Source organism: Takifugu flavidus, chromosome 10 (assembly GCF_003711565.1).
Source record: "Takifugu flavidus isolate HTHZ2018 chromosome 10, ASM371156v2, whole genome shotgun sequence".
In the NCBI taxonomy this organism is placed as follows: Eukaryota; Metazoa; Chordata; class Actinopteri; order Tetraodontiformes; family Tetraodontidae; genus Takifugu; species Takifugu flavidus.
Genome location: NC_079529.1, coordinates 12,176,286 through 12,203,945, shown reverse-complemented (window position 1 = coordinate 12,203,945; position 27,660 = coordinate 12,176,286). Strand labels below are relative to the sequence as shown.

General features: G+C 49.6%; 1 protein-coding gene across 1 annotated transcript in view; it reads right to left on the bottom strand.

The window, feature by feature from the left end:
- grik2 (glutamate receptor, ionotropic, kainate 2) overlaps positions 1-27,660 on the bottom strand; it is a 90,771-nt gene that overhangs the window by 57,367 nt on the left and 5,744 nt on the right. The window contains exons 3-5 of the mRNA XM_057046481.1: positions 4,247-4,414; positions 3,173-3,430; positions 295-476 (exon numbers count right to left, since the gene is read on the bottom strand). Of these exons, the coding sequence (XP_056902461.1) occupies positions 295-476; positions 3,173-3,430; positions 4,247-4,414 (608 nt within the window). The remainder of the gene's footprint in view (positions 1-294; positions 477-3,172; positions 3,431-4,246; positions 4,415-27,660) is intronic.

Below are 27,660 nucleotides of genomic sequence, written 5' to 3'. Positions count from 1 at the left end.
ATTAACATGTTGTTACATGTTAATAACATGATATTAGCAGCTAGTAACATGTTGTTACCTGTTAATAACATGCTATTACAGCTATTAACATGTTGTTACCTGTTAATAACATGCTATTACCAGCTATTAACGTGTTGTTACAGTTAAAACACATTATTACAAGCTACAAACATCTTATTAACAGCTATTAACATTGGTCTTGTTAGTACTCCTCCTTCTCCTCGACTCAGTGCTGCCCACCTCTGGAGGTGTCCATCACAGCAGTGCTCGTGAATACAGGAGACGTGCACGCACCTGCTTCAGTATCCCAGCAGCCATTTCGTGGCTGCAGTCAAAGATGATGTGGAACTCCTTCCCTCGCTTCATCTCCTTCAGCAGCGGCTTGGCGTCCTTCGACTCCAGGGGAAGCTGCCGGATCTTCAAGCGGATGTTGTACCGGGACGGCGCCTTAATCAGCTCCTGCAGCCGAATCAGACCTGCAAGGAAGAACAACAAGGCTCCGTCACTGATTCCTGGCTGAGTACACAGAATCAGCCTCCACCGGTTCCTCGGTGGTCCTACACGTGCAGCCTTCTCTGCCCCCCGTCTCCACATGGTTCCACTTTTGACCATTAATATTCTTCTGAAGTCAGTGATGCTACCCAGCTTTAGCTTTAGCCTCATTCCAATTTCAATACTGTCCACACTGATCCAGAATCAGCCAGAAACTGGGTCTTCAGGGGGTCCTAAACGCCTTCATCATTTTCCACTGTAGCTAAGCTAACTGTCCAGTTCTGTCCCGTGTTCCTCAAAGCTTTGGTGGTTCAGCTGGACCGGTTTCTTCATGTATGGACCAAGAATCCAGGTTCCTTCTAAAGGTCTAAATGAATCAAACCCTCTAAAAGCAAACCTACTTCCAGATGAGTGGCCGTGCCTGTTGGGACCAGCATGTGTGTGCACGTGTGAGAGCTGTGACTCTCGCCAGCGCCTGATGCCACCTGAGCTGACATCGCAGAAAAACAGCTTCCTGTGCAGCGGCGCCGCTCTGCGCTTCACGGTTAGTTAGCTAACATCCATAAAAGCAGGCAGACGTGTCGGACTGCTGCACTCGCTCATCAAACACGTGGCTGCACCTGGCCGCCGTGCGCGGCTGCCTCCAGCCGTGCACCATCAGGACTCTGCTGCTGCTGCTGATGTGGACACCTGCTCCAGGATCCATGTTCTGGGCTGTCTGAGGCTCTCCCGGTCCAGCTGATAAACCTCTTTGTGAAGGGGCTCAGCACATCCTGGTGCTTGGCTCTTATTGGCCCTACACATGCAGCGTTGCATTGTGGGTGAAAAGAGCAGTTGACGGTTGCTGTGTGAACGTGTTTCGGGCAGAACATCGGGTCAGAGGTTTGGAAGGGACGTGCTCCTGAGGCTGGTCTGCACCTCTGCATAAGGCAGCCAGTAAAAACTGGACGGTGGTTCTTTGGTTCTTTTCATCTTTTCTTATTTCTCATAATTCCTTACTCGTTTGGGAATATCATTCGTTCGTTTCCATTTAATAAGCATCCTGATTTTTTAAACCATGGCAGCGATTCTTCTCATCGATGGTTTGATTTCATCTCAGTTCTGAAGCTAGAAAATATTTTAAGTAGATCTTAAAACAGCAATGAAAACTAAAACTAAATAAATCTTATAATATAAAAATAATAAAAAGTTGCTTAAACTCATTAAATCAAAGGCTAATTTATTTGCTGCTCCGCTGAGGAAGCGTGACTGTAAAACCGGCTGTTGTTATTTAGCCTGTTAGCTGTGCAGCGACTCCTGTTGACTTCAGACTTTATGGCTGCAGTAAAGAACGACTGACACGTACATATAACACTGCTGCTGCTAGTCCTGTTAGCATAGCTCCTCCAACCATTTGCCCATGCCTGGGTTAGAGGGTTAGGGTTAGAGGGTTAGGGTTAGAGGGTTAGAGGGTTAGGGTTAGATGGTTAGGGTTAGGGTTAGATACGGCTGATGGCTGATGTCTTTCAGCTGTTGTCAAAAGGGCCCTGATGCTCAATAAGGACCCTATTTTTCCATCATGAACAACCAGGAAGTGTTTCCTGAAGCTCTGGTCTGGACCCTGAGCGGCTGCAGGATAAAGCCTCATTCTGCCTCCTGGGCACTGCGGCTCACGTGATTCCTAGTCCAGTCAGGTTCTGTCTTCGCCCTCATTGACTCTTTTATCTGTCCTCAGTATCAGGTCACCTGTGTAAATTGCGACAGCAGGAAAGGTGACGCCGATGGCTGCTCAAGCAACGATCTCATTTCCCATCACAGGACAGAAAATCAAGCAACTATTAACCCCGTCGTGAACCAGCAACGACGTCTCCACAAGCGGATTAACAGAGGTGATGAAATCATGGCGATCAATTTGTCCCCCAGCTGCTCGCTGATCTCTGGGGCGGAGAGTCCGCTCACACGTGCACCTGGGAACAAGGTTCTGTCCCTGCTTTTAATAATGGCGCCTCCTCTTTCCTTAGACACAATAATGAAATGATGAAGAGTGAAGAGGACAGACGGCGGCGTGGTCATGAACGTTCCAGCCTACAGGGAGCTTTGCTTGTGTTGGTGGAGGCTCCTGTGATATCTATCGTGCACGTTAGCTGAGTTTGTGCCTCCAGCACATGAACGATGATAAAGACGACACAGCAACCGTAATCGTGTCCAACAAACCAGCCCAGGCGGCGTTTTTACGCCGCTGTTTGGCTGTTGTGTTGCTAATTTGCCTCATTTGAAAATGAACACACACAATTAGCATAACTGTGTGAAGCACTGGCTTCATCTGGCCTGAATACTAACAAAGTATTCCCAGTGTGTGTGTGAGGCTGGGAGCTCTGGGGAGCCTCGGGGCCCATCTGCGGGCTGGCAACCATCATATGGCGCCTGTTCCCAGCCTGCTGGCTGAGCTGTCGCCCGCTGACCTGGACTCCAGCACCAAGGTTGTCAAGCACAACAAACCACAAAGCCTCTGATCAGCCCTGATTATCTGCTCACTGAAAGATTTATTTGTTGTCTTTTTATTTTAAAAAAAAGTCGTAATAATTTGAGTTGATTGAAAGGAGAAAAAAAATCCTTTTGATTCTCACGGAGGTTTGCTCCTGGCTGTGATTCTGATTTCAAAGCTGCGATCAAACATCAGAAAAGGGCGTCGCCCTCTCACCGGTGCTGTCGTCGTAAACCACCGTCACCGTCTTCCACTTGAAAAAGTGCACCAGGTCCAGAATGGCCCGGCTCAGAGAGGAGAAGTCTGGGTAAAGGTTGACGTAGAAGATGTCCCTGTTGTCCGCCACCTGGTGCTTCCACTTGGTCTGGATGTGCGGCACCCCCAGGGCGTTGCAGATGGACTGAACCGCGTTGGCCGAGGAGCTGTGAGACGGCCCAAAGATGGCCGCCACCCCCAGAGAGAGCTGGTCACAAGCTGGAGAAGGAGCACAGGCTGGGTTATCACGGGGTGCCCCCAGAGCGCCAGGATGATGGTTCTGACGTGACCATGCAGACACCTTCGCGTCTGACCTCATGACCACAGACATCAGCACTGTAAATCTGATTAGCAAGTCGTTAGCCCCTCCGCTGTCATGTGACCTGGTGGCACTGTTGTGGTTTATTCGGTTGAGCTAAAGATGTTAAACAGCTGAATAATGTTCTGACCTGCTGCCTCCCGTCACACTGGTCTCCACGACGACAGCACTGCTGCTGATTTGATGAATACTTGATAGTGCTTAGCTTCCCTTTAGTTTAGCCATTAGCTGTCCTACAAGTATTGTCTCTTTCACCAGCTTTATCTGACGGAGGTAAAACCAGCGACGCTGTTAGCGCGGCTGTACTTTAGCTGAGAGCTAGTTGGCCTAATCACCGATCCATAATTGATAAGAGGTTGGAGTGGCGGCCTGACACACACACACACACAAGTGATAGATTATTGTGCTTTTATTGGGTGTCTCCGGGGGCCAAATGGCTCTTTGAATTACTGCAGCTGAGTCGCTACCTGAAGCAAATCAATTCTTTCTGTTTACATTTGGAGCGCTCAGCTATTCCTCCCTCGCCTGATTATAATTGTCACAATCAAGGCTGCAGCAGCCTGCGAGCGTCGCAACAGGAGACATTTACAATGCAAAGCAGCGCCGCAGTAGCAACACATATGTATATATTTATATTCATATTTACACCTGAAGCCAGACGGACGGCAGCACAGGCTGATCCTGCCGTCAGCCCCGCAGGTGAAACACACAAATACCTTTCCTGGAGGCCTCGAAGCTGTCGTAGATGTTTATCCTCTGGATGTCGTAGGTGAGCGTGGTGTTGGGCAGCAGGGTTCTGTTCCTGTTGATTGTGTTTAAAGCAAATTTAAAGGCTAGTTCTTCGGCGCCGGACGGGCCGCTCTCGATGGACTCAAATATCCCACCTGTCAAAGACAAACACAGGTGGATCCACTGTTAGAAGCCTCCAGCAGGAACAACAAAAACAGAGCACTCTTCATCCGTTTCCACAGCAACCACCAAATGTTTTCACTTGCAAGATATTAGCTGCTGTTAGCTCACTTAGCTGTACGGTTAGCATGTGTCCAGTTTTCATGATTCAAGAGGTTTTTACTGACAGCAGCATCACCCATGATGAAGTTCTCACGTCTCAACTCCAACTTAAGAAGGTCAAGTCGGAGCAGAAGCTAGCAAACGGTCAGAGGAATGTGCCTGGTCAGAGGTGACTGCTCGACGGTGTTTGGGCTCAGACTTCAACAGTTCGATGGTGTGGGGCATGAAACTGGTCCTGAGTCTGCTGTGGTACCGTCCACCAGAGGACAGCAGCTCGACCAGTCTGTTACCAGTCTTATCGCCCTTCTTCCAGCAGGACATAAAGTTCCTCTGAGGATGTGGAGACTTCCTGTTGAGGGCGGAGCTGCTGGCCTACTCAGTGTTGCTGCTCACCCCATGAGGAACCTGAACTCATGGGACTGTGGCCAGACCCAAGGAGAACAGGCTGCTTTTAGGTCTACACCTTCAACAACAATCCATCAGGTGTTCAGGGACAGTCTGGTCAGCTGGTGCTGATCAGTGGTCTTTGGCCATTTATCTGGGGGGCGGAGTCTTGGTTGTCCTGGAGATGGTTGACACCCCCCATTTTGTCCATCTGCTGCTGGGATCAGTGTGGTGGGGTTCTAGTGTCCCAGCCTCACTACAGGCTACACCAAGTGACAGATGAACACACACACGGACACACACACACACCACACACACACACACACACTAAATTTACATGTACTTAAACGCAGGAGTAAACTCAAGTTTCTGTCTCGCTTGTTCTTCTCATCACATGAGATGAGTTGAACTGACAACGTAAACCTGTCCGACCAGAACAGGTCCTCAGATGCTAATGCTGCTAGCTTCACCGCTGCGCAGGACAGCGTAACCATCTGACTGTCAAGCGTAAACAGGACGGGTCCGTAACGCCAGTCTCTGCCGTGCACCTGAGGCTGCTGTAGCTGAAAGCCTCCTGTAGGTGGAGGAGCTGCGGAGCCTTTTCTGAGGGCTCAGCGCTCCTCTCGGCTCTGCTCTGAACACTTCTGACAGCCAGCAGATGAATGGACACAGCGAGGGCCGGAGGGGCCGGGGAGGGGGGGAGGGCGAGGGGCTTCTGAGATCAATGTTCCCTGATTGGCCGGAGAATCAATCAATGGAGCCCTCAGGGAGCCGCGAAGAGCAACGGTTAGAGATTGAAGTGTTTTGTTTGGGTGAGCTCTGTGGCCCGGCCCCGGCGGCTCAGTGTCAGTCACACCAGCTTTATTTACTCCACTGTAGGACCCTCTTCAAGAGCACAATGTAATCCACACACACAAGTACTGCGGCTCCCTCCTGTCACAAGCGATTACCACAGATTCTGATCAATGCTGCCTCACAGCCGCTGAAACTCGCCTTTTCATGGACATTTATTTGTCTGAGCGGTGACGTTTGAAGCAAACGTGCACACAGAAGCAGCTCTGACAGCAGCACTGCCGACATTAGCATGCACCACACGGGAGACTCCTGTTTTGCATCCCATAATGAGTTTGAGGGAATTAATAAGCATCAGTTAAAGGGGATGTACTATAATTGGAAAGCTGAACGTTCCGAGCGGCTCCGTTCACACATGAGAAGTTGTGGATTTTCCTGCTGAGAATCTGTTCCAGTCAAAGGAGACGGATCTGGACGGCGCTGAAGAATCTGAAGAGCTAACAGAGATAGCATCTGAAGCTATCAGCTAGGAAATAACGAGGACCCAGCACGCTCCGGAACACGCAAACAGAAATAAAAACGGGTTTCGTTTCAAAATAAAGTACGTTATGAATCCGGAGACGCCGGTGGGAATAAAGTTCTGGACACAAGAAAGTTCTTCTGATTGGAACCTTTGTGAGCGCGTGGTGAGAGATCCAAAGGGTTCAGGAGTTCAGCAGAAGGAACGCGCCTCCTTGGTGATGTCAGAGGCTCTGAAGGCAGCAGGACTCCACCGTCATTCACCTGTAGCCTGATCAGTCCTTGATGGACGCGCAGACGCACGTCCAGACGGACCACGTGAAGCCGTGAGCTGCCTCCGTCCACACGGATGAGCAGACAGATGGAAATCATCACGTCTTATTTACACATATTGCAGCTTCTTTTCTCTCATATGCGCCTGTATTTTTTTATTAAGGCTGAGATGGAAATAATCACTCCACAAGCATCAGTGAACTGTGATGGATGGGTCGCCATGGAAACGACGGCAGAGCCACAAAAACACACCTGGACACGTGGACTGCTAGGTGACCAACAGGAATCACATGACCGTGGTGGGACTGAACCAAACGCGACCAGTTTAAATCCGTTCATGTCCCAGTTAGACCAGACCCTCCTCCATCCATCCAACCCTTCAGAGGGGGAAGGAAACAGTCGGAGGCGTCGTCCCGAAGGGTCGAAGCGACCACGGAACCAGCCCCTGGTCTTTGGGCCGGCGGCTCCCAGACGGCCGACATCATCCATCTCAATTTTCTCCCTCCCAGAACATGAACGTAGATCCTGCTGAAGCTCCTCCTGTCTGTTGTGTGAAGATGATTTATGGCCACGGCTGCATCTGCACCACAGCTGCCGGGAGGGGGGGGGGGGGGGGGGGGATCTGACCAACACTTCAGATCAACTTATTAGAGCAAATAGATGCTTCGTTATTGATTAGGCAGCTCTCGTTGTGGCCTCGTTCTGCAGAGAGTTCACGGAGAACATTTGGAGCCACTGGTCCTCACCATCGAGCCTCAGCCCAGACCTGCAACCAGATCCTTCATCCACTTCCTTTGATAGGAGCCTGGTGAGAACAGCTCTGAGCTGCTCTGGCTCTGACGTTCCTCCAGACTTTCTCCATCCTGCTGCGGAGCTTGGATCTGGGTGCTTTTCCCACAGGAGCCTCTGGTTTTTCTGTAGCAGCCAGTTTCTTTTTGTTAAGTGTTTGAAATTGAGCAGAAATGTTGGTTATTGAAGGCTCTTCCTCTGTCTCTGGGACTGTGAGGAAACGCTCCGCAGGCTCTGCTGAATTATCATTCATGGGTCTGTTTGTGCAGAACATTTTGTACCTTTTTCATGCAGGATCAACAGCAGAAGGCTGCCTGCTCTTGTGGGAGAAGGAAGCCTCACAAAGAAGAGAGGCCTTCGCACGCTGGAGGATTCTGACAGTTCCTCCTCGCTCTCCCTCGCTCTCACCCTCTTCACACTCTTTGTTTCCCATTCTCACCCGCCAGTGTTTCATTCTGCTGCTCTGGAGTCTGGATCGCTGCGACACAGGTGAGTTTTGGAGGTTCCACCCCGCCCATCACGGGAAACCTCAGGAGTTCTCACTTCAGCACTTTCATAAATGTCAGTGCTCCTCAGCCATTGTGGAGCACCAGCAGAGGCAGAGAATGTCAGCCTTCCTCCTCCGTCACCGCCTTTGTGAACGGCTCCCATCTGCAAATGTCAATGAGGCAGCAAACAGACTGGCTCAGAGGCGGCGGCGGCGGCGGCGGCGGCGGCGGCGACGGCGGCTAAAAAAGAGCCGCTAGCACAGGGCGGAGCTGATGTGGAGTCAGAGCTCCTCGTCCTGACACACGTGACGATCCGCTGCTCTTCATCCTACCAACAACTTTAAAGGTTGAAGGAAACAGGGGGCGAGAGGAGAAACAGACGGCCAGATCCATGGGAGCAGCAGGTCTGAGGGAGGCTTCGCTCTGGCAGCCTCCTGCGGATCAACGGCGTGCTGAGGTGGCATCCGCCGCTCCGAGGGGAAGCTTTCACCGGTGTGCAGACATGCAGCCGGTAAATCTGATTATTCCTATCTCTCCCCCCGCGTGGATCTATTTGCTTAACAATGATAACAATCCCCGCAGCTTAACTCCGGCGGGCAGAGCCGATGCGCTCAGCGCCGCCGTTTCCTCCGCTCTTTAATGAGCAGCTCCGCCTGTGAACTTGGAGGGGGAATATTGATTTTCTTTTGCTCGGCCAAGTGTGCGATATCATCTGGAGTAAAGGGGAAAAATGAGGCAGACGAGGGGTCGAGGTCACGCCGCTCCTGAGCCCGTTTACTCCCCCTCCCCCGAGTCCGTCATTGTGATGGAATCCCGGTCCGTTTAAGGGATCAGCCGCAGCCAAGGCATGAAAGTGGAAGCAACTTTCTTTCTGCCCAGCAATGGCGCTAATGAAGGCGTCCGCTGCCACACGGCTCCGCTGCAGCCCTCAGCCGGCTGTAATGGGATCAATACTGGATCATTAATCCTCTGACAGGAGGGTCCTCAGGTCACTGCAGGAGCTCACCTCCTCCCCTCGTGTCCATCCAGCCCTCTCATCTTCCCCTCCACACCAGGGCAGTTAAACTAAAGCTGCTGGGCAAGGCAACACACACAGGCACACACACACACACAGTTGGTTCCAAACAGTCTTTGTTCTCTTATCATTGTCAGTAGATAAAGAAACACCACTGAGATTCAGATGATCAAAGGCTGATCAAAGGATACTAAAGTAACGGTGACGATAGTTTGCTAAAGGTGGCTGAAGCTGCTTCCTGTAGTTGTCGGAGGCTCTCTGGGTCACATGACCATGAACTTGGACCAGGATTAAATCATTCAGACTATCAGCCTGGATGTTCTAAAATGAAGCCAAGACTTATTTATGATGAACAGCGGTCAGCAGGAGGACTTCCTCCAGCCGGCCTGGAGACGAACACAACACCGTCCACAGTTACTGGAAATAAAAGAAAATTGGAACTGCTGATGGACTATTGTCTCCAAAGGTTCTCCAAAGGCTGTGCTGGAGCTTCTGAAGCTTTGACAGACTCAATCAAACAATCACTCATTTAGGTGATTCCTCTCTCCAGCCTGATCCAACCCAGCAAAAAGATGAGATTTGACTAGTGACAAAGAACACTGGAGCTGCAACTGTACCTGCTGTAGTCCTACAGAGGTTCCTGTTCCAGACCTGCAGAAGTTCCTACTCCAGACCTACAGAGGTTCCTGCTCCAGACCCGCAGAAGTTCCTACTCCAGACCTACAGAGGTTCCTGCTCCAGACCTGCAGAAGTTCCTACTCCAGACCTACAGAAGTTCCTGCTCCAGACCTGCAGAAGTTCCTACTCCAGACCTACAGAGTTCCTGCTCCAGACCTGCAGAAGTTCCTACTCCAGACCTACAGAGGTTCCTACTCCAGACCTACAGAGGTTCCTGCTGTAGTCCTTCAGAGGTTCCTGCTCCAGACCTGCAGAAGTTCCTACTCCAGACCTACAGAGGTTCCTGCTCCAGACCTGCAGATCTCCTGCAGATGTTTCTGCTGCAGACCTACAGGAGAGCTCGGCTCCAGCTAAACCTGATTCTTTGTTGAAGCCTGTGTCCTTCATGTCCCCCCATGTCTACCCACGTTGTCCCCTCATTGAGCCCAGACGCCGGTCCGGAGCAGAGCGTTCAGTCACGGCCAGTCACCTGGTTTTTGCAGCCCCACTGACTTTCTCCAGCAGCTCTGTTCTTTCAGGGTGTTTGTGTTGTTCAGCTGTAGTGAAGGTTCTGTGAGGACGTCACAGCATCACGCCAGCTCACCACAAAGCTCACAAACCTATCAAACTTTATTGACCAAATTCTGGATTTAGACTTTAAATCTCAAGTTTCTTTAAATGAGCTTATTTCGTTCTCATTATATAAGACCATTCATGCTGCAGAGCCTTTGCTTTGATGTTGATTTTACCGTTGTTTCGAACAATAATGTTTATTGAGATTACCCAACAACGTTAAACACGGCGACGTCGTTACTGCTGCAGCGTTACGGCTCCTCGGAGACCACGTGGATTCAAATTACCCACATTTGTTTCATCCTCTCGCCATCTCATTCACTTCCCTCTGTTGTGTGTGTGTGTGTGTGTGTGTGTGTGTGTGTGTGTGTGTGTGTGTGTGTGTGCGTGTGTGTGTGTGCGTGGGTGGGTGTGTGTCCATTAGGGTGGACTGCACTGGAGGAGACATTTCAGAGTGAAGCAGAGCAGGTGGAGAACAGCTCCCTCCGGGTGCACTCAGGCATCTGTTATGACAAGCTAGCTAAATCTCTGCTTCTTCTGTGTGAATTAGCCGTTACCGTGAACGCCAACAGCTCCTCCGTCTCTGGCACTCCTCCCCTTTCACCCACCCCCTCCCCACCACTGTCACCTTCCATCTTTCATCTTCTCCTCACATCTCCAAAGAGGAAAAGTTCAGCGCAGCAGAGAAAGAGCGAGCGAGCGAGCGAGCGAGTGAGCGCCTGCGGCACAAATGTCGAGATAATGGTTTCATTTGGAGAGATCCTGATGAGACCCTTGAAGGGAGAATTCCCCCTCAGATGGAGAGATGTGTTACCTCTCTCCTCATCTCTTTTCATCTCTGCACCTCCGGATGGCTCCATGCTTACAGCCATGGAAGCATCACCCTCTTTTATCTCACCCTCCTCACCCGCCAACAACAAAGTGGCTCATTTGGAAACATAAAAATGTGATGAAATATTAATGTAAAGTAAAAAGAGGATGTGTGTCATGTAGACACAGCGCGAGGGAAGAGCGGTTCCTTCCTTCATCAGCGCCTCCTAAACAGCAGAGGCAACACAAACAGCTCGTAGATACCATGAAGCCTTTGAGACGAGGCCAATGATAGCAGTAACACACCTTCCCCCGGTCCTCCAGGTCCGTCCCCAAAGGTCCAGTGGCCTGATCAACAGAGGCTCCGCCCACCATTGGCTCAGACATGTGAGGAGGTCATGTGGTCAGGTCCACTGATGGCGTCGCACTACGTTAAGATCTTGTCCTGTCCTCTCCGTTTCTGTCTGAAGCCTGATTAAGCTCAGGTGTCTCATATCAGTTTGGAATTTGGACCTGATTCCCAGTGTCCTGTCCTGGATTTGTCTGCCTACCTATGGGCTTTTGGTGAAGAACGTGAGTCCTCTACTGTCTCCTACATCACCCAAACATAAATATTTCCTTCTGTACACATGAGCAGGTAAATGTGGAGCTCATCTTTTGCTTTGAGTTAAAGATCCAAACAGCTAAGAGCTGCTGCTGATCCATCACATCCTCATTACACAACCTCAAACTTGCTCCAGCTGAGGGGCTGCTCTGGGCTCTGGACCACTTTGGATCTGGACTAGAAGAACAGGAGCTTTAACCTTGACATAATGAGAACGTTAGTCCACCTCATCCACATGCTGGAGAGCTTCTAACATATTTGTGCTGTTGTTTAAATTGTTGAACTGGCTGTAATCACATTAAACTGCAAAAATGCCCCATAAGAAACTCCGGCAGGACCTCTGCTGAACCAAGGTCCTCAGCCCTAGAGTCAACCTGTTCTGGGTCTTGGGCCGTTGCTAGGGCCAATCAATGTTAGCAAAAGTGTCATCGACTTGCTCTCTTTAACAGCAGGTGGGGATGATGCCCTCCAATGCTGACTGAAACCACCATTTCACAGGAATCTGGGCGTTCACACTGACTTGAGTATAAAAAGTGAATGTCCTGTTCTTGTCTTGGTCCATGTGGGTGTCGCCAGCGTCCCAGTTATAAGTAAACTGGAACTCCAAAATCAAACTGGTCCAGTGGCAGCTTTATGCCTTGTCCTGTCCATTCGTGAGGATCTGCACAGTGGCTTATCAGCTAAATGACGAGTCATATTTCATTTTCTTTCTATAAAGAGTTTAACATGATTCGATGTTTTGATGGAAAAGAAAAGGCAGCAAGATGACAGCCCATGTTAGCGGTGAACAGGCTGCCCGTACATTGTCGCTGCCTTCGGTTGCTATAAATAACTCGAATTAGTGTGAGCTGAAACTTGTGCCAGACGCACAAGAAGCCACAGTGGACTCACTCTGACAGATGTCAGAATACGTGTGATTTGTGTTGTACTGATATTTATCTCCTAAACAAGGACTTCATTAAGCAGGATCCCCCAGTCCATGTGAACGTACTGAATAAATTCCAGTTTGTTTCCATGTGCTAACTGAGCATAGCAACACACCGAAAACATCACATTTAGCACAACGAAGGAGGAAACCTCAGGCTGTTTTGTGTGTTGGTGTGTGAAAGCTTCAATACTGAGGAGCTTATGGAAACCAATCTGCTTGTGTCCAAGATAAACCTGCCGAGGACTTTCAAAGATTACTTCAAGACCAAAAGAAGGTCCAGGTCTACAGGACAGCGTGACACACAGATGAGCCTGCTGATACAAAGCTGGTTAACTGGGTTACCAGTGTCTCTCCTTAGACCTCTACTTAGATCCCTACCTACCTCCTTATCTAGACCTCTACTTGGATCCCTACCTAGTTCTCTATCTTGACCTCTACTTAGATCCCTATCTAGTTCCCTATCTAGACCTCTACTTGGATCCCTACCTAGTTCTCTATCTAGACCCCTACTTGGATCCCTACCTAGTTCCCTACCTAGACCTTTACTTATAATACTAATTCCCTACCCAGACCTCTACTTAGATCCCTACCTAGTTCCCTATCTAGACCCCTACTTGGATCCCTACCTAGTTACCTATCTAGACCTCTACTTGGATCCCTACCTAGTTACCTATCTAGATCTCTCCTTAGATCCCTACTGAGTTACCTATCTAGATCTCTACTTAGATCCCTACCTAGTTACCTATCTGGATCTCTACTTAGATCCCTACCTAGTTCTCTATCTGGATCTCTACTTGGAGCCCTACCTAGTTCCCAATCAGGACCTCTACTTGGATCCCTGCCTAGTTCCCAGTCAGGACCTCTACTTAGATCCCTACCTAGTTCTCTATCAGGACCTCTACTTGGAGCCCTACCTAGTTCCCAATCAGGACCTCTACTTGGATCCCTGCCTAGTTCCCAATCAGGACCTCTACTTGGATCCCTGCCTAGTTCCCAGTCAGGACCTCTACTTGGATCCCTGCCTAGTTCCCAGTCAGGACCTCTACTTGGATCCCTGCCTAGTTCCCTAGCTAGACAGCTACTCAGTCATGTGACTGCGCCGCTGCTCAAATATCCGGAGGTGGGTTCCAAGTCTTTGTGGGCGTGGCTCGGCGGCTTTAGTTCTGGTCTGTTTCTGCACCTCCCAGACGGCCCCAGTTCTCCCACTAGATGTCCCAAACTCAGTCGGGTGTGAGGCTTCCACAACTCACCGGCTAAGCAAAAGAAAAGTGAACCCCTGAAAGTTGACTGGGTTTATCTGACAGGCGATGGGGCAGGCTGGTTCTTCAGAGTCCTGGTGAAGCTCCCTCCCAGCAGCTCTGCTCTGGCTGTTTGAGCAGCCTGATGATTGATGACTGAATGACTGAGCTTCTCTCTCAGGTTCCACCTCAACCACTTTCATTAAAATCATAATTCCTCATCCAATCTGTCATCAAAGGGTCATGATGGGATGTGAACCAGACCACCAGAGCAGTTAAAAACCACGGGTGAAATAAATAAGAAAGGACCAAGCTGTTTTTGGTTTAAGTCATGAGAGTGTTTGCATGCTAACGGGACCTTAGCCATGGTGGCTATCAGTGGTTTTCAGTGAGATGTTGGAGATGTTGATGCTCGTTGAAAGGTGGACAAACGGACTGATCTGGACAGAAGGTAAAGGAGGCCGTGCAAATATTTGAGCACAGTCAGAGGTTTGTCTCTTACACCCGAATCACCTAAAATATCGACTGTTGCAGCAAAAGTGAGGACAAAAAATTCAGGACTGATTTTCACTCGTGATGGCTTCTAATTCCCAATCGGCTCAGTTTAGCAGCTCTTTTAACCACCCACTCCTGATGTGGTCCAACTGTCAGGGATTAGCCACACGCACGTACACGTGCAGGAACCAACAGTGTTTTTACAGTGTAATGGTGTAATTAACACATTAGTGGTGAGCACATACCTTTCACAAAAGGCTGGTATAAAGCTGTGGAAACACCTCGCGGGGCACAGATGATATATTGCCGGAGGTGGGAAAATGGTGGGAATAGTTCTCACTTTCAGTGTGAGATGGAGACACCTGAAGCGGTTACGTGTGAGAAGAATGTGGTGTGAATATCCACAGGTAGCGTAATGGGGGGGGGGCATAGACACCAGAAGAGCAACAACAATCAATTGTCATCTACTATAGAGCTCCAGGTTTTCTCTGTGGTAGAGCAAAGAGTAAGGTAGCAAACGTTGTATCAGCTAACATGGCAGGGCTGCTAGCACTAGCTGCTAGCACCGTCACCAACACCGACACCGTCACCGTCTGCTGCTCAGAGATGCGTCTGTATTTTAAGAAACACGGAATAACGAATGATGCAGTAATGATCCTGGTCGCGGGAGCCAATCAGGACAGACAGACAGACAGACGCGTCCGTCTGTAGGACAGGGGTTCCAAACACAGCAGCGGACGACAACTGACAGAAGAGCTTTCAGGAGAGCAGAGACCCTGTGGCGGAGGGAGGGGGTTACCACGGTGATTATCTTTAAGACTTCCTATCAAGTCAACATCCTCACCTAAGTGATTTTCTCCCCCGCAAATCTGTGAGACCCAGCAGAACCCTTCAGAACAAGTCCCCTCCTGAAACTCCACGCTTTTCTGGAAACACTTTGTTTCCTGGTTGAGAAACAGGATTAGCAGGATCCATCAGGCAACAGCCAGCACGGCACAAACAACCGTCGGCCGTGGCAACAATCTGCACCGTGAGACATCAGGAAGCCAAATGAATCCCAGTCAGACGTGTGTGGATGTGTATGATGAGAAATATTGCATTTGAATGAATTTCCAACTCTTTCTGCTTTGTTTACCTATAAAAGCACCACTTCATTGCTTTGCTGATTCCTGGTCTAAACCCTGGGGGGGGGGGGGGGGGGGCGGGGGGGGGGGGGGGGCTGCAGGAGGCAGCACCATCAACACCAGCTACAGGAGGTAATTACAGGCTCAAGCATTTTATTACCAATTCCACTTTTTATTCCCTGTTCAGCAGTGGCAGGAACCAGAGGAATAACCAAAGTAGCACTACAAATAATGGTTGCCCCTCTGGGGATGCTGCAGCCAGGTGGGGGCGGGGGGCGGGGGGGGGGGGGTATGGAGATATAGATTGGCTGTGTTGGCAGATCTGACTAACGGACATTATGGACTTCCATCTGCACAGGAAGTTACTTTTACTTCTGTGTGGGAACAAGAAGAAGAAGCAGAGCATAGAGGGGCGGGGCCTATGGGGCGGGGCATAGTGGGCGTGGCCACACAGAAAAGGAGCGCTCCACTGGATGGGTTTGAGTGAACTAGTGTCAATGGAAAGAGGGACAATTGGACAGACGGAGCTCTGTACATGCCACAGGACAGATGGACATACATCAGATTAAATAGAGGTTGTCGTGATCCCGTTTCAATTGCGATACCAAATAAATTGTCTTGCTGATATCGATCAGAGTTTGCTGGTACACAGGTGTAGTGCTGCAGTTCAAATAGACCTCCATTAAAGTTAATAAAAGGGAAGCAGCTGTTTCAGTGCCGAGGGGCATTAAAAACATCCAGCTGTTCCTTGTTACAGCTTTATTCCACCACTGTGGAGCAGGTACCTGGAGGCTTTAGCCAGATCTCAACAGTCTCATCATTTCTGGTCACCGACCAGACGAAACCAAAACGGCTCGGAAGGGCAGGTGATCTCGCAGTGCATTGTTCCTACTGGATACTAGCGGTGGAACAGCACAGCAGATGCCCCACTGGGGTCATTTTGCTGAAGACACGTTGTGAAAGCTTGTGGTCGTTAATGACAGCTCCTATGTCATTAACATATGCCAGAACACAGGGCAGCACAAATCCACCTTCAGATGACCACTGAGCCCACAATGCTGTGTGGTTTTCCACTCAGCTACGTCGCTATTTTGAGCCCAACACATAAACATCAGGCTTCTTTCACATTTAAAACAATTCCAAAGACATCGCAGCTGCTGAGTTGGGCCCCAGTTTAGACCCATTTGACGCAGCTGCCATTGTTAAAGTTACTTTTTAAAGGAAGGTTCGTGTTCTTTTGTGCTAGCATAGCTTGACGAGGCTCTGCTGGCCTCCATGTTTCCGGTGCTGAGCTGCACACCAAGTGTATCAGGGGGGTTTGCCCCACAGGCGGATCCATCCGATGCCATCAAAGTCCGCTTAGGGGGCGGCAGTGATAAATATTTATAGAAGCATGTATATTGTGCTCCTGTGGTATGGAATGGACATGGTAGAGTGGTGAGCCAGACAGAGGGGGACGGGGGGGACGGAGGGGACAGAGGGGACTGGAGAGGATGGAGAGGGACAGGAGAGGACAGAGGGGGATGGAGGGGACTGGAGAGGACAGAGGGGGGTGGAGGGGACTGGAGAGGATGGTGGGGGACAGATGGAAACAGAGGGGATAGAGAGGATGTAGGGGACTGGAGAGGACAGAGGGGGACAGAGAGGACGGAGGGGGACAGGAGAGGACAGAGGGGGATGGAGGGGACTGAAGAGGACAGAGGGGGACAGATGGGGATGGAGGGGACTGGAGAGGACAGAGGGGGGTGGAGGGGACTGGAGAGGATGGAGGGGGACAGATGGAAACAGAGGGGATAGAGAGGATGTAGGGGGACAGAGAGGATGAGGGGGATGGAGGGGGACAGAGAGGATGCAGGGGGACACAAGGGTCAGAGGGGGACAGAGGGGACTGGAGAGGAGGGAGGGGGACAGATGGAAACAGAGGGGATAGAGAGGATGTAGGGGGACAGAGAGGATGAGGGGGACGGAGGAGACAGAGAGGATGCAGGGGGACACAAGGGTCAGAGGGGGACAGAGGGGACTGGAGAGGAGGGAGGGGGGCAGATGGGGACGGAGGAGGACGGAGGGGACAGAGAGGATGGAGGGGGACAGAGGGGGACAGGGTTGGGTAAAGCTCTGCTCTGCTTATTCTGGCACGTAATGCTTGTCCTTGTGAGGACCCTCCTCCAGACCCGCCTCCTGTGTCTCACAGGCTGCAGGTTAATGAGGTCTGAGCTCTAATTGAGCCTGTGAACATGCTCTTCTATTAACTCCTTTCACTCAACTCTGTCCTCACACAATGAGTTGGCATCTCAGAGAGATCCGTCAGCCCGGTAACGATCACTCTGACGGCTTTTCCCCACCGCGCGGACACGCATACCCCATCGGCTGTCAGCTCCTGAAAAGGAAGTAGAATTGATGCTTTAACTATTGCCCAGGCAAATGAGATCCACCCCTGACGGGTCCTGAGAGAAGAACGGCAGGTAAAGCTGAGCCGAAGGCAGCCAATAAGAGCACTTGTTGTTATTTCCTCACACGTGTCTCATTATTGCCGTCCACGTCTTTTGGAGCTCCGTTTTATTGAACGCCATTCGAGTCACAGTTTGCCTTTTGTCGGAGGAGTAAACCTGATTGATTACTCCCGCGGGTATTTCAGAGCAGCCAGTCAGCAGCTCCTGCTTTTTTATCCACATTAATAGAGCAGAAGAAGACAGACGGCTCACAAACCTTTTAGCATTCCACACTTACTCAGACGTGTCACCGACTCTGGGTGATGCAGCAACATCAGTCAGGTGTTTCCCAGTTGGCAGAACCCAGGATGGACGGCAGGAAGCTCAACCGTCCAGACATTTATCAGCGTGTCCTCGTTGTTTTTGCACCTTAGTTTTCATGTTTAATATCCAAATTAAAGCTGCTGCAGGAGCTTCACCTCTACTGCGAGGCCTTGGTGAAGATTACAAAGAGTGAATTCACACAAACCTGGAGCAAAGTTGCATATTTGAGTTATTTATGGTGATTCCTCATGTAAATGCTAACTCTGGTGACCCAGGACTCAGTGGATTCAGTGAATTGTGAGCAGTCGCCTGATGTCCTGATGTCCTGGACCAGAACATTCTCAGCTCCAGAGGAGCAGAGCTGTGGAAACAGGTGATTCAGCTGAACAAGTGTCACTTAAAGCAGAACCGTCTTGTTATGTGAGGTTTCACACATTTACGAGCGTCCAGCCCTCACACAAACTACCGGTAGGTTTGCATCCTTAAGAAGACATTTTGTGAAACACTCCCACTTGTCCTGTCATAAGTCTCTGAAGAAGATCACAGAGGCTTTCAATCAAAGTAATGGCCAACTTCCAACCCAACCGCTCCTTAAATGGCTCTAATACAGCATTGGAATCTGAAGAACTGAGGTTGATCAGAAGAAAAGAGACACTTGTTGACAGGGTTGCAGCTCACATGTGCAGAACTGCTGGGCTCACTTTCAACATTCCCCTGGTGCCTGGTGTCCCCCGGGGTTCAGGGTCTAGTCTCCTCCTCCTCATCCTCTACATCCTACTGTTATGTCGAAAATGGAAAATCCAGTAACCAGTAAACAGCTCCACTATGACCACTATGAAGGCAGCTCAACTACGACACAACTTTAGCCTTGCTGTGGAGACCTCCAGCCTGTCCCATCACCTCAAATCTGCAGTCCTGAAGTTCTTAACAGCACATCAACCACATCACCACCATCGCATCGTCACAGCATTCTCCATGTTCCTCTTCAAAGCCCTCAGTAAAGGTCAGTATATCCAGAACTCTGCTGTCCACCTCCTCAGCACCTCCTGCTCCTGTGAACATGTTACTCCAAGGTTCTCCAATCCCCAACCTCCTGGTTCCTCTTTCCCCTGGAGCCTCAGTGGGGTTGTGAGCAGACCTAGATGGTGGCTCCAGACTTCGGTCCTAACTGGACGTCCCATATTGTTGCTATACGTGCACATTTCTGCGTGTTCACTGACTTGTGCTCTGCTGATCGGAGCTCTTCCATCTCTCTTCCTGCTCTTCGTTAACCACCTCGTTGGTTACATCTGTGTCGGCGCGTAGATGCAGCCTCACTCAGCCTTCAGCTCTTTAATGGCCTTTTCCTCACATCTGGTGTGCTTCCAAAGACTGGACGCTCTTTAAAGTCTGCTGGACGAGTCAAAGACTGGCAGGACACGGGAAGACAAACTCCACAGGTGCTCGATCAATATGGCCGACGTCAATATTCCCCACCTCACTGGCCTCGCACCACCTTGTGAGGGTGTGTGTGTGTGTGTGTGTGTGTGTGTGTGTGTGTGTGTGTGTTAAAGAGAGCCCAGCATGGACAGGGCAGCTGGTGGACTCACTGTTGTATCGATTGTGTTTTTCTGCTCATTTCTCACATCTGCAGCAGCTCTAATTGGATCTTCTCTAATGGTCCAACAAAGATGAAAAGAAACACCTCCAAAATTCATGAAGTTTACCTCCCGTCTCTATAGCAACCACAGCCTCTACCGGCAGCCTGGTTGGGCTCTCAGTCTAGGAACCCTTTCTGAAGGAAACCGATGGCTTTTCAAAATAAAATATGAAAAAAACAAAAGGATGGAATGATTGAAACTATTTGATCGTCATGGTTTCGACCTGACAGGTCATCCGCTCCGTGACTCCCGACAGACGGGAGTTTGTTCACTGGAGGAGAACATTAATGTTGCGTTGATTATCAGAGCAGCGCTGACGCCAACTGTTGCTGTTCATGTGAAATGTGGTATTTAAGTAGGTGATGCTCAGAGCTGTGGAGCAACATCAGGGTTGCAGGAAGTGGAAACCTTCGTGGATGTTTAACCTCTGTGAAGAAAGCAACTATCTTTTAAAGGAAGAGGAGAACTGAACTCTTTTATGATACTTTCCTAAGCCAGGACAGGTGTCCAGCTGGACGAAACCCCTTTTGGTCCCAACTGAAACTCCTCCCAGGACAGCACAAAATCAAATCTGAGGAAGGTCCAGCAGATGCACACAAAGACCTTCAGATTAACAGATTAACTCTAAGATTGAAGATCACAGTACAGCCAGAAGAGCAAAGCAAAGATCAAAGACAGTGCTGCGTCACACAAAAGATGGAGGCACAATTGAATGCAGATTGTTGTCCAGATCTTCAGCGTCCATAACAGCTGGTTTGATGCTGAAACTGATCATTAAAACCTTTTTATGATGACAGCAGCAACTTCCAGTGAGAGAAACCTGAGGATGATGTTTAATGTTTAATAAGTGCAGCTTTGGTCTGACTGGAGAGAATCCGATTTCACACCAGCTGAATCAAATAGTAAGTCAGAGGAAATGAAAACACACACACAGACACACACACACTCATAGGCTAAAACCACTAAGTGAACGAGTCCCTTTTAAGACAGATAATAGGTTTATTTCTTATTTTTAACTAAACAAGAGCTCACATATGAAGGGACAGCTTGGGGTATCAGCGTTAGCAGCTAACAGATGGCAGCCTGATCGCAGTGTTCACTCTCTCAGATGATTCTTCATTACCTTTAAACAAGTGCGAGGCAAATGTCTTGCGGCCAGTGCTATGCTAATAAGACTTCCTGCTGAATCTGAGGCCTCCAGCAGCAACATATGGACAAAACAGACTCCTCACGTCATTGTGCCAAGATGAGGAAGCGCTTTGTGCCCTTTAGCCAAATCCCCTTTTCATCTCTCTTCTCAGCTTCAACCCACATTTTTATCCCTTTTTCTCCCCACAAAAAGGGTGTGTGTATATTTATATATATAAATATAAAGGTGGATGGAAGATGGATGGCTTAACCAACAGGCAAACAGACAGACACACACGCAGACAGACAGACAGACAGACAGACAGACAGACAGACAGACAGACAGACAGACAGATACGCAGGCAGACAGATACGCAGGCAGACAGACAGATACGCTGACAGACTGACAGACAGACACGCAGACACACAGACAGACACGCAGACAGACAGACAGGACAGACAGACAGACAGACAGACAGACAGACAGACAGACAGACAGGCAGACAGACAGACAGGCAGGCAGGCAGGCAGCAGACAGACAGACACGCAGACACACAGACAGACACGCAGACACACAGACAGACACGCAGACAGACAGACAGACAGACAGACAGACAGACAGACAGACAGACAGATACGCTGACAGACAGACAGATACGCAGACAGACAGATACGCAGACAGACAGACAGATACGCAGACAGGCAGCTGAGGCATTTGGACAGAGGTGAAGGAGCCGCCTGAATGAAAGCGTTGGCGTCCTCGTCCTGCCGTCAGGACCCTGGCTGCCTGCAGTCATAACAACAGCCGTCTCTTCCGTGTAGACTTGTCAAGGTGTTCAGGTCTGAAATGTTCAGAAAGCGGCCGCCATCGTCAAGGTTACGGGCAGTTAGAGGTGTGACTCATCACCTGTCACCCTGGTAACCAACAAAGACTGTGACAGAGCTGGTTTTTCTCATTCTTTTAGCTTCCATTTCCCTCTCATACTGACGTTATTGACCTGTCCAGATGTGAAGGTGTCCTTCAGGGTGGCTGGTGAAGGTTAGGCTGAGGCCTCTAAACACCCCTCACGGTTCCAGCAGTACGTAAGGAAACAGAGGTGAGCTGAGCTGCTCACAGCTTCACTTCCTTTAAACCTTTCAGCTCAGGGCCCCGCAGGAACGAAGGACCGTGGTGAAGGCGAGGAGAAGGGTGTGTAATAACCACGTAGGAGTAACGTGGCAGCGACAGACCTTCCAGGAGCCTGGTCAGGTCTCACAAGCTGGAGCTTCTGTCCTTCCAGAGGGACAAAGAATGCACCTCCAGACAGCTGCTGACCCTGGAAACACTTTTATGTTTCCTCCTGCTGCTTCCTGTTGCCCCGAATCAGGCAGAAGTCATTTGATTTGCCCTCAGGTGTCCACCATCGATTCAGGCCAGGGTTTGTCTGCACAGCAGGAGGGGTGTGGGTCTGTGTGTGTGCCTGAGAGTGTGTGTGTGTACCTGCATATGTGTGTGTGTGTGTGCCTGAGAGTGTGTGTGTGTACCTGTATATGTGTGTGTGTGTGCCTGAGAGTGTGTGTACCTGTATATGTGTGTGTTTGTGTGCCTGAGTGTGTGTGTGTGACACCAGAAACTGCCAATGATGATGATGATGATGATGATGATGAGATGATGGTAGTGATGATGATGATGATGATGTGATGATGACGATGATGAGATGATATGATGATGATGTGATGATGGTAGTGATGGTGGTGATGATGATGGTGATGATGATGGTGATGAGGATGATGATGGTGATGATTCTCATACTGGTTTTAACTAGCTGTGACCAGACAGACCAGTCTCTGAGGACGTGAGAACACTGCACACCTCCACACTAGCTTTGATGTCTTTGAAGGAGAAACCTGAGAAGAATGAAGAGTCCGGAGCTCCATTTCCTGTGAAAATGTCACCATACAGAGAAAGCCAGAGCAGGAAGGAACGTTCATCCCTTCTGAGGGACCTTCCTGCGTGTGTTTGGGAGCTCCTCCAGCTACTGGAGTCAAACGCTGCTGCCTCCTCAGCAGGAAGGTCAAAGCCTCGGTTGACTCCCTCCTCTTCTACTGCGGGGGGGGGGGGGGGGGGGGGGCGGTGCAGGAGGCCGGCCTGAGCCTGTCACTGATACGTGACATCAAGGTGAACTCCTGCCTGCTCCATCAGGAACACCAGGCCTATTAAAGGAGAAAAGAGCTGAGGGCCAGAATGGCGTTTCCTTTTTTAGCTGGCTGCCCTCCAGGGGTTCAGCTAACAGCAGGAAGACGGACGCAGGGGGAGGACAGACAGCAGAGCTTCCAGTCCACAAACACAACATCAGGAAGGGGAAGCATCACAAGACAGAGATATTTGAGCTGCTCTCTCTTCTCAGCTAAATAAGGAACAGAGATGAAACCAAGCGTGGATGATGTATGAAGCGTCTGATACTGAGCACCACTAATAGACAGAATGTCCTGCAGAGGTGGACAGTAGGTCACCTCCTCTGATCAAGGCACTGCAATCAGACTCGTGCACCCGTGCAGAACCCAGCAGATGTTTTCTTCAAATAACCTCTTACATAAATATTAACGTTCTTAAAACACCCAAGAACAGAGCCTTGAGGAACTCCACAGCTGGCTCACCTGCCCAGAGGTGTGATGACCTGAGTGGTAATGCAGTGCTTTAAAAGCCCCGCCCACTTTTATTGTGACTGTACTGAAGGTTGTTCTAAGGTCAGATCTGAGACTGAAGTCTGAAGACTTTCACAGGATCAGCTGAAGACTATGAGGAGACCCCAGGAGGACTCAGACCTGCTTTAAGGGCCCCTGAGGAGATGACCATCAGCCACAGCTTCTCAGGGCAGGAGTGTTAAGAATGCGCCCCCTGGATCTTCTGCCTGTCACCTGTGTAGATGCTACTCAGTCGGAGTGGTTGAAGACTGAGACGAGGACACGGTCAGCACAAGAGCGCTGAAAGAGGACACCTAGAAACTTGTGGAGGACAGAACCAAAGTGAAGAGGAGTGTGTACTGGCTCAGTTTCTGGGTTACGGAGCTTTCAAGACTGTTTAGCCTGATGTGTCCGACTGAAGCTGGAAGGAGTTTAGGTTGATGCTTTCATGGAGTAGAGGTTCCAAATGTCTCCTCACTGGTCTCAAATGTCTCCTCACTGGTGTCACTCATACTCACTAGTCTGCTCCGGTACCTGCTCCGGTACCACCAGTACTGATGGTTCCGGACAAGGGACAGACGGCATCTGAGAGAGGAGTGTGTTTCCACCACAATGAGCTCATCATCAGAGGAGACTCTAAGTTGAAACAATCACAAAGGATCCATTTGGACAGGAGTGTGTGGAGTATTTTGAAATTTCGTGCATTCATCAAAGGAGCTAATTGGTTGTCATGTTGGTTTTTGCTTGAAGTTTGTTTTCACCAGTGAAACTTCCCATTAATTAAACATACGTCTTTGTCGTTTTCCTTGAAAACACACAAATGATGAATGGCTGAATCTGAAAGTGTGGAGCTGCTGGTGTGTGTAATATCACACTAAACAGAGTTTTGTATGGAAGCCTGTAGAGTCCATTAATTAGGCTGCCAGTTCCAATCCGTGTCCACCTTTTTCAATTAGGCTAATTGTAGCCTTCACAGGGAAAACTACTGCGACCCTCTGCTTGTTAAATTACATCTTTTCCTTTTAGATCCACTTTACTGTTCAACAGCCCTCCCAGTCTGTCAGTCGTCAATTACGACCATTTATATTTAGAGTTCATCAGAAACTGTCCATTATGTTGGAGTGCTGCTGGTGGGGGGCTAGCGCTGCTAACACACTTCTGCTAATGGCGCAGCACAGAACAGATACAACCTGATGCTCCGCACCAGCCAACACGATGAGGAGCTACAATCGTATGGATGCTAAAGCTAAAAGCAAATATCAAGTCCTGTGTGAAAGCTCCCATTCAGAATTCATATGAATTCTGTCCAGCTGTTGCTGCTGCAGCTCGATCTGACAAATCTGAGAGATGAAACATGAAGATTGAAGAGAAGTGTCCATTTCCTCCCACAGTGGTCACACGACCAAGTGCTCTAATTTTGTGAAGCTGTAGCTAGAGGAGGAAACATCAGACCTTCAGCTCCCTCCTGCCTCCATCATTTAGCCTCTATATTTAATTTAAAGAAGACATCCTTTATTTATTGCTCCCTTCTGGTGGTTCTTTGTTTTTCTCATCTTCTCTCCACCTGAAGCGGTTGATGCTCTTTTTCTCTGCAGGTTTGGAACATTCACTCCTGAAAGCATCAAGGCTGTGCTGAGGATTGACCATGATAGAAGCATTCAGAGCAGCACCTGTGGATCATCTGCTGGACAGCTCAGGGTGCTCAGAGACTCTCAGTGATGGACTTGTGAAAAACAACAGTTCAGCCTTTTTCTCGCTCTCAGCTGGTTTCAAGGATTCAAACACAGTCTCTTACCAACCACCAGAACACCAGGTCCAACTCAGTGTTGGTGATGATGCTGCTGCTGCTGCTGCTGATGATGATGATGATGATGATGAGGAGGAGGAGGAGGAGGAGGAGGAGGAGGATGATGAGGATGATGATGATGATGTGGAACCTAGAAGAACCTTTAGCTCCTATTTCAGAGGATTCCCCACTTTGGACCAGGAGCCTCGGCTCCCTCTGAAAGACGTCTTCCTCTTCTACCCCGTCCTCAACGGAGGACTCACAGCTGGACGAATGAGAACCTCCAATAATCTGTAAATTTTCTGATGTTTTCACCACGAAGCAGATGATTTAACATCCATCTGAGGGTCACCACCTGATGGTTTCAGATTGGATGTGCACACACCCACCCACACACACACACACATACACACACACACACATACACTCACCCACACACACACACACACACACACACACACATACACACCCACACACAGACACACACACACACCCACACACATACACACACACACACATACACACCCACGCACACACACTGCAGATGATGCTTTATCTGGGAATGAGGTCTTAAAGCTACATTATTGACATTTATAATCTCTGAAAAATCCACAGGTCAATTGAAAATTAATTTTAACATTAATGTCAGGGAATTGGAATTTATGGCATATCAGCAGAAACTGGCTGCCACTGACAGATCGCTGTATAAATGGGTTGTTGCTGGGTTTCGCTCCCAGTTGGCGCTTCCATTCTGTCCATCGATTTTCCTGCTGGATTATTATTCCGTTTCTTCGGCGGGCTGGAATCTACCTTCCCCTCAGCAAGATCGTTTTAATTCATAAACCCGTCCAAATGAGTTATTGACTCTCATCACTGAGAGTCTTTGCTGCCACAGTCGTTCCCCGGCGTTAGCATGTAGCTCTGGTCTCTGAGGCAACTCTGGAGCAGGAGGAAAAATGGAGACATCTGCAACATCCTGTCAGAAGGTTGCTCTGCTGTAGCTGCTGTGGATTCCAGGAGACCTTCCAGCTCTTCCTGGGATATTTTAAGGACTTCTTAGAGCAGATGGGATGAGACAGGCCACCATTGAGATAACGTCCTCAAAGTCATTAAGCTCTTCCAGTCAGAGGGACATGATCAGACCAGTGTCCTCATGTGTTCCAGGACAGATCCTGACCTCCAGCTCAGCAGCAGCTGACGGCACCAACATGTCTTAAAATAACGCTTCATATTAGCTGTCTTCACACGGGACACATCAGGCGTCCCCCAGCCGGGAGGGCGACAGCATGTAAAGCTGGTGCACCACAAAACACACACACTCACCAGCTTCTGCTCAGCAAAGCTGTCAAATGATGGATTTTACAGGTTGGTCCAGCCTGACCTGGTGGGACCTTCTTTGAACTGGCAGCTGTGAGTGAGACGTGGATATTTAATGCTGTTTCACACATATTTGGCAGCAAAGTGCTGCTTGTAAAAGCTGCTTCCTTCACACAGGCTGTGCTGAAGCTAATGGCGTCATTTCAGCCAGTAGGTCCCACAGAAGAACACAGATCTGCGATCCGAGGAACACTGTCGGGAACACTGGGTCTGCTGGCTTCTCTGTTAACAGCAGCATTTTCCGAGAAGCAATTTTACACACGGGTTTGTTCACGTTCATTGTGTTGAAAATGTATCCTTGGTCAGCCGGACAGAAGCTAATGCTGGTCATGTTTCCAGTTAAAGTTCCCAACAAAGACTGGAGGGTCTTCAGTTAACAGGAGCGAAGCAACAACGTCTGGCCTCTTCCCCTGCTTCTGTAAGGGTGAAGTTCCAACATTTCCTTGGGAATCGTCAGAGAAAGAACAAGTGATGGGGAAGCGCTGCCATGCCAGAACATGCGCTCTGCTGCCTCGAGCATAAAGACTCACTGACGCATCACACGCTCGAGTTCCCTCAATGAAGGCTGACACAGGCAACGACGCCGTTCTGTGAAACTGCTCCACTTGGCTTCATCTGCTGGCTGGAGACACAAGCTCCCCCCTCTGAATCATGAAGATGAGGACCTCTCCACCAACACCAGCGGCCTAAACTCTCCTGGCACAGCAGGGGACAAGGATATGACTGAGGCGGTTCCATGTGGGTCCAACATACGGAACCACAAAGAGTAGCACCCAGAGGCCAGGCTGAGATGGTCGGAGGTGGAACACTGAGGTGGACAGCACGTGTGAGCCAAGCTGTTTGCTCCTTTCCTTCAGCCGGTTGGATGATAGGCGCTGTCGGGGCCTCATCATCCTGCACTCAGCCAACATGCTGGTCAAAGGTCAACACCTGTCCTGACCTTTGACCTGCTGCTCCTGCACCCATAGAAATGCCAGGTTTCTGAATGAAAGGCTCTGCTCACTGCTCCGATCCCAGCGCTCCTGCTGTGGTGGGAGGATGAAAGCAGATCTCCCTTCAGTTCGATCCCAGATATGAAAGTT